The sequence below is a fragment of the Odocoileus virginianus genome, chromosome 6 (genome assembly GCF_023699985.2).
Source record: "Odocoileus virginianus isolate 20LAN1187 ecotype Illinois chromosome 6, Ovbor_1.2, whole genome shotgun sequence".
Classification (NCBI taxonomy): Eukaryota; Metazoa; Chordata; class Mammalia; order Artiodactyla; family Cervidae; genus Odocoileus; species Odocoileus virginianus.
The window spans coordinates 17,999,256-18,007,103 of record NC_069679.1 but is presented as its reverse complement, the minus strand read 5'-3'; the positions used below and the strand labels follow the sequence as shown (position 1 = coordinate 18,007,103).

Genomic DNA, 7,848 nt, shown 5'->3' with positions numbered 1-7,848 from the left:
AGAGGTTATTAATAACTCTACATTAGTAATTTTTCAGGCACAGATTTTCAGTGGTTTATGTCACTAACAAAGGTTGGCAATAGGTTTATTTTAACAAAGGTTAAAATAAATAATATTCTATTAAATCTAACTGGGTATGAGAGTTACCCAGTTTAAGCAATGATTTGCTCACATAGGAGATAATAATAACATAAATTTCTTATTAATATTTTTCCTTTTCTCACATCATTTTAGTTATTGACACTCCAGTGCTGCTTTCTCTCTTATATTTTATATTGAAGCATATCTTCCTTCAGCTTTTGGAGAGTTATGATGAAATGTCATGTTTCTTTATATATTTTTATTTCTAACATTCAAGGAATTGTTTGAATATAGCTTAAACTACTTCCCCCTCCTCACTTGATCCTATAAAACTGGGTATGTATAGGGATTCTTTAACTATTGGCCATGGGTGAAAGTGGGAAGAACCTACAATTTTCTTTTGCTGAGGTTTCTTATGATTAGTAGGTTTCAATGCCGGCAGAGTTGTTCTATTATAGTGTGGGCAATTATTAGTTCTATATTTTCAGAGCTAATTATTCCTGATTGTTTAATTCACCTTGGTTATATAGCTATAAAGAGAGGTTAGCGGGGAGGATCTTCTCTGTTTCACTTAGAGATGCAGAGTTAAGTTAAATAGAGGTACAATAGACACTTGGCTATAATAGTCCAATGTTTACATCTGGGGGTCTTTAGTTAAGTACATACAAGCTTCTACTACACCTCTAGATATCTTGGCAGAAAGAATACATATAACACAGAAAGAGAATGACTTTCTTATACCATTTGCCATTTATTATAGTAAAGGTGGCTAATATATTGTTTATGATATATATAATGCAAAAGCTCCAACTGTTTTATGACAACATTTTCAGCCTGTATCACTACTTGGGCTATTGAGTTCCATAGTTTTTTACTTGTTGTATAGAAGATTATTTTGTTTCCTTCAGGCACTGTTCTTAAAGCTTCAAATGTCTCTTTATTGTACAGTCCTTATTAAATTTGGTGACTAAATATATATTTACTCTATCAGCAACTTCCTTAATTTTGTAGATTTGGGTCTTTCTTGTTTATTTTCATATAAAAACTCTGCAATGAAGTACACTATTTCATAGTCTCCAAACTGTCAGGGTGATTTATAGTGCTGGACATTTCATTATGCATCATCTCAATATATCCAGATTGTAACCATATCTCATTGTCTCACTCAGTTCAGTTCAGTTGCTCAGTAGTGTCCTACTGTTTGCGACCCCTTATCACCCTGATCTAAGTCACCATCATCTCTTGCTTGGATTATTGCAATAGCTTCTAATAATCTCCTTGATTCTATCTAATAATATCATTGGAACTCTTTTTACTGGGATAAAATTTATTTACAATGCTGTGTTTTTTCTGTTCTTGGCTTTATTTCTAGTGTTCATACTACCTCTGGTACATAGTAGGTGCTTGATAAATATTGTTGAAGGGAATGAGTTAATATGTAGGAAAGATCTTAGCCAAATCATTCCCAAATATTTTTTTTTCCACCACAAATATTTGCAAGATATTATATGAGTATAAAAATTTAAAGGCATGATGATTTATAACCTTGGGTAGTTTAATTATATGAAGAAAGCAGACATGTGACCAACTGTAAATAGAGTAAGTAAATATGGATATAAAGGTATGTTATGATGAAGGTTAGACAGATAAGGTACCATTTGATCTGGATACTAAAGACTTAAAAATATTTTGGGAAATATAAAATAAGGAAGGATCATTTCTGGCTTAAGCAATGAAATAGTCATAGGATCTTACAAATCTTTTTGTCATAAAATAATCTTCTTTGCCTATCTAATATATATGATTAGTTATTAAATATAATAATCAGGGAGAGTATGGTTAACACTGATCACACTGATAAAGCAATTTAACACTGAAGACCCTTTGCTTGTGTTTTCATCAGGTGCACCTCTGGGTACCAGTCCATAGACCACTCACCATTCCTTGTGTTAGCAAGGCCACCTGGCACTCAGTTATTGTCATATGAAAGTACAGGAATAATGGCTAAAAGGATAATATTTGATTTTGGTGAAATTCTCAGGTAATATTTGACTTTAAAATTGTATGCATTTTTCCATAGATGGCAGTAATGTAACAGTATTAATTTTAATTGTCTCATTTTCTTCCTTTAGGTAACAGGAGCATGAACAACTAAAGGAATCAATGAGTGGAGGCAACCACTCTGTGGTGTCTGAGTTTGTGTTGCTGGGACTCTCCAGTTCCTGGGAGATCCAGCTTCTTCTTTTTTGCTTTTCATGTCTTTTCTACATGTCAAGTATGACGGGAAACCTCCTTATAGTGGTTACTGTGACGTCTGACCCTTATTTACACTCCCCAATGTATTTTCTGTTAGCAAATCTCTCCATCACTGACCTGATATTTTGCTCTATTGCAGCACCCAAGATGATCTGTGATCTTTTCAGGAAGCAAAAAGTCATCTCCTTTTGGGGCTGTATAGCTCAGATCTTCTTTAGCCATGCTGTGGGAGGGACAGAAATGGTGCTTCTCATCGCCATGGCCTTTGACAGGTATGTGGCCATATGTAAGCCTCTCCACTACCTGATCATCATGAGCCCACGAATGTGCATTTTTATTTTAGTGGTTGCCTGGACTACTGGTCTTACTCACTCATTGACTCAACTGGCTTTTGTGGTAAACTTGCCCTTCTGTGGCCCTAATGTCTTGGACAGCTTTTACTGTGACCTTCCTCAGCTCATCAAACTTGCTTGTACAGATACCTATAAACTGGAGTTCATGGTCACTGCTAATAGTGGATTCATTTCCTTGGGTGCTTTCTTCTTGCTCATCCTGTCTTATGTATTCATCTTGGTCACTCTTCAGAAACACTCCTCAGGGGCTTCATCCAAGGCTCTTTCCACTCTGTCAGCTCATATTATTGTGGTAATTCTGTTCTTTGGTCCACTGATTTTTTTCTATCTGTCGCCCTCTCCTTCAACACATCTGGATAAATTTCTAGCCATATTTGATGCAGTTTTAACTCCTTTTCTCAATCCAGTCATCTATACACTCAGGAACAGAGAGATGAAGATGGCAATGAGGAGAGTGTTCTGTCAGTTTATGACTTTTAGGCAAAAAAATCACTAGATGGCTTTATTGAAACAAAAAATTAACAAGTGGCTATTGATAGACTTTCTGTCCCAGCCGCCAATCCTTATGAAGAAGGGACCATCTTTCTGAGGTTTTATCTTTTCCTTTCATTTGCAACATATGCCTCTGTTTCTTTATTTTTGCTACTTTCTGTGTTGGTTTCTAGGCATTAGGTAAAACAGCCCCCTCTCCTAGTCTTGTAAGAGTGGCCCTGTGCAGGTGATGAAGCTTATGATTCAACCCTGCCCTAACTCTTGGCTGTCTCTCAAACATTTGTGAGTGTACAAACAGCCCTTTTCTTTTTAATGGTCCCCAGGAATTGAGGATGTGCCAAGACCTGTCAGTGTTCAAAGGGGAGGATCCTAGATTCAGGCTGATGGGAAGCCAGGCCCTCAGGCAGCAGCATTTAATGTATGAAACAGACTCAGTCCTGAGGGGCCACAGCATAAGCCCCAAGGTCCACCAGAGTCAGGTGACTTAAAGTGTTCCCTGGGGGGTAAGCACAAAAACTGGGGCTCCAGATGCGTGTATTAGCTCCTGTTTGGGAGATACCAGTGAGCTGTAGTGAGGCAGGGGGACAGCAGAAGGAGGTCTACACTGGCCGAGGTTCCCTGGAGGCAAGTCCATCATGGGCCCCTCCAGGAACTAAACCCGAAGCCGCTGCTCAGGCTGACGCTCCAGGACAAGATGAGCACAGAATGACAGGTGGATGAGTCTTCTGTATGTCTGGTGCCCTGGAGGTGGCAGCCTGCCAAGAATTGTCTCTCTAGTTGTTACGGTCCTGAGGGAGCGAGGAACGCAAGGAACGCAAGGCCTGGCGTCCTCAGAGCAGGTGATCGGAGGGCTGTCCGTGGGCACCGGCTGTGCGTGAAAGCCCTGGGACGATCCCGGCAGCGCCAGCGGGGCGGGAGCCCCAATATGGCGCCTCCAGTCTCGCTCCAGGAGGGCGCCCTGCAGGCCCGCAGCTGTTTGTCAGACCTCCATCCTGCCCGCCCCAGGCCACCCTCCAGGACAAGCACAAAGCAAATGAGCTTCTCCTGCAACCTGTGGGCGGCCCTGGATCTCCTGTTTCTGAGCTGGGTCCTGAGCAGGTGAGTCTGAGCGTGAGACCTTTAAGAGCCGTTTCTCAGATGTTCTGTGGAAATGGCCCTGTTGGTTTTCAAAGCTAGACGTTTTGGAAGCTCCTTATTATGGCGCAGGTGTTTAAATCTGGTGGTGCCCGGTGTGGGGTTCAAACCGTTTGTTTCTCAGGGAGACTCTGGATTTTGAGTTCCCGCCTGACTGTGGGTTGTTGTGCGTGGGGTGGGGGAGGAGGTTTATGGCCGCATTGTGTCCCAGGCTCCTCTACCTGCTTCCTTGTGAGCCTCCCTCCTTGGTCTGGCCCATTAGGAGGTCCTCAGTCAGTTTTCAGGCTGTTTTCAGAGGAAGTTGTTCCACGTGAAACTGTAAATCCATTGTGTCCACAGGAGGAGCAGACTCCTCCTCCTGCTATGCCGTCATCTTGAACCAGAGCAGGGACTGTCTACTTTTATAGGAAATAATTGATAAAAAAATCTGTAATAAGAATAGAAAAGTGTTTAACTGAGCCAAAGTGAGGCCTACAGCCCGAGATACAGATTCAAAAAGCACTTGAATTGTGCTCTATGGACTACAGCAAAGGGGAGGCTTATTAAGGCAAAGAATGCAAAATTAGTTGAATTTTTGGTCAAGAATTAGGTTTGGAACTGGTAAGAAGTAAGATGCTTGTTAAGCAAGGGTTGGGTTGGGGTCTGAAATGGTTGCAGAGTTAGGAGGGGCGACCTTGAGACTCTAAGGTTGCAGTTCACAGCTGCTAGCAGATATGATTTTGAGAATGACTGGTGGTGTCCTTGAGTTTGATACAGTTCAGAAAATTCAGGTTGTCAGTGATACAGGAGCGTGCCTCAAACCACATCCATGATGGCCACCTAGCTCCATTTTCAATGCCTGAACCATGGTTACTCCATTTTTATTTTTAAATGCCTTCTTTTCTTTAATGGTTAAAGCAGATGTATAGTGCATGTTTACCAGCCTGCTTTGGTTCACCTAAAGTTCCAGTTAAATTGTGTCTAAGGCAGAATGATTTCCCCGTACCTCAACATAGGAAAATTTCTTTCATCACTACTAAACATCACTGCGTGTTCATAAACCTTAACACTCAGATGGTGAGTCTATTTTGTTCTCCCTGGAGAATGCATTACTTCTTCTTCTTCTTTTTTTTTTTTTTGCTGAAAAGAAAGAGGAAATTTTCTGCTAAAGGTGTAGAAATCACAGTTTATATTAACCCTTACTTTTCAGTTCCCATACTGGTGCCAATAATAGATTTTATACATATTAAATAATGATGTAAATATGTTTGTTTCTCAGGATGAGCATATTACTGTTTTTAAGCTACTCCACCCTATAACTGGTAGTTCATTAGCATCATGCTTTATTATTTGTTTGTATTTAATATCTCCCTTTTTACTTACTTTTTTTGTTTCAGTCTTTAATGGATAAAAAGCAGAAACCAGCTTTCAGATCTGTGGTTACTTACACATTTGAATTCACAAACCTTGTTTTCATGCTTTGTTCCATATGTTGAAGAATGTTCTTAACTTTATGTTCAGCCAAGGAGATCAGGTGTTGGCAAACTTATTCTGTAAAGGTCCAGGTTGTAAATAGTTTTGGATTTGTGGGCTATATGGTTTCTACTGCAACTGCTCAATTTTACTGTGGTAGTATACAAATAACCATAGACAACACATAAATGAAAAGGCATTGCTGAGTTTCAATAAAACATTATTTGTAAAAACAAGAGACAGGCCATTTTTGGGGTACTTACTATGTAGATTTGGCCATTCCCCCAACTATCAGTGTTTGTCTTAAAACAAGAGTCTAAAATGAAAGGCAGTATAATATTGCACAAAATTTGCAGTTAAAATTCAGGGATTATGGTCCCAGCCACACCAACCCACTTGCTTTGTTATTATTCCCAAGTCACTTAACCTCTCTGAATTTCAGTTTCCTCAAAGGCTCCCATAGAACTCATAGGTTATGACTGAATGAGATGATATTTGAAAGGGCTTTATCAATATAAAAATTAGCCTGGGTTCCTTTCCTGGTCTGTAACCATTTGCTTGGAGTTGATCCGCTTAAAAATAAAATTTGCTTTTTCTTGCAATGCACATTATCTTCATTTTGTACTCTCTGTCTCCCTCTCTCCCTCATCCCGTTCTCATACACATGCATGTGCACACACACACACAAATATCTTGTGATGTAGCTCTATTATCTTGTCTTTTCATAGTACTGTGGTATGTACTTTCATTACCTCATATCACCTGCCAATTAAATATTTAATAGTTTATTCCTTCAGTTCATTGGAAAAATACTAATGGGAAATATTTACAAAGTATATATTATGTGTCAGGCAATGCTCTTAGCTTCATCTGTATTAACTCGTTTAATCCTCATTGTTATTTTTCTTATAAAATTGGTTTAATATTGATCCTTAAAGAGTCTTACCTTTCCTTTCTTCATTTAGGGCCAATTTGTCTATATTATTATCCTTTTGTATTTATGTAGTTCTTTGTCGATAGTATAACCTTTCTAAATTAAATAAATTATGTTATGAACACAATTGAATTATGTTATATACATAAAGCTCAGCTATTATATAAATAATATTTAGTAACATGGAAAGTTGCTCAAGATAGATTAATAATTGAAAAACATGGTAACAAGACAAGTTTTAAAACTTTCTATATTTCTAAAATATACTCTGTCTATATATATGTGTGTGTGTGTGTGTACATGCCAAAATATTAGTAGTGATATTTCTTCCTGGGGGTGGGCTTTAGGTTTTTTTAAAATTACCTATCTGTAATTTGAACATATTTTATAAGAAAGACTTTATAATAATTAAAGAAGCTACTAAAATAGTCAAATATATTTTTAAAAAGTTCTTAAACTTTGTTACTTTTCACAGCTTTTTGATGTTGAACCTTGACAAGGGCATTTTGCCATCCTATGTAAATCATAATCATTGGTGGTAATTTATTTGTCTTTATAATTGGCCTCAAAAAGAATTCTAACACTCATAATTTTAGTCTCAAAAATTGTATTGCCGTTCTCCTAGTGTGTCTTGGAAATCATTATACATTTTATCATCCTCTCTGATAAGGACATATGACTAAGTGGTCTGCAGATCCTTCAGTCATTGAATGAGTTGACCTCTGAGTTTGGTACCACTAGGGATAATAGGATGCTTTCACATGCAATTGCTGGACCGTATAAAAATGGAGGTTACAATGACAATTTCTAATTCTCTGCATGATTCTTGAGAAAATACACTTTGAACTGATTGACTCTAGTTTTAACTTTGGGTATTTGCTGTTGAAAATAAGATACCAACTGGAGTGTTCGCCAAGAATGTCCTGCAAACTGATTTTGAGACAAACACTGAAAGGCAGCCACACAAAAGAAAGCTAAACTCCTCTTAGCAATTTTAAAATGTAGTCAAATATGGTATTCCAAACATAGTAAGTCTGCCATAGTTCACATGGCAGAATTAGTATATTTGGAATACTGTATGTGCAGTATTCCAGGAGTTACAGATAGATGATGTGTAAATATTACAAACTGCCCTTAACTTTGGAA

At 38.2% G+C, this 7,848-nt stretch overlaps 1 protein-coding gene across 1 annotated transcript; it reads left to right on the top strand.

Moving 5' to 3' along the window:
• Window positions 1–2,244: 2,244 nt before the first annotated feature.
• Window positions 2,245–3,186, top strand: LOC110124105 (olfactory receptor 4F3/4F16/4F29-like). The gene has a single exon (XM_020872470.2). It carries the CDS (start codon window positions 2,245–2,247, stop codon window positions 3,184–3,186), a length of 942 nt encoding a protein of 313 aa, XP_020728129.2.
• Window positions 3,187–7,848: the final 4,662 nt, after the last annotated feature.

Coding starts and splice junctions, on each gene's coding strand:
- LOC110124105 (XM_020872470.2), top strand. CDS start 2,245: ATGAGTGGAGGCAACCACTCTGTGGTGTCTGAGTTTGTGTTGCTGGGA.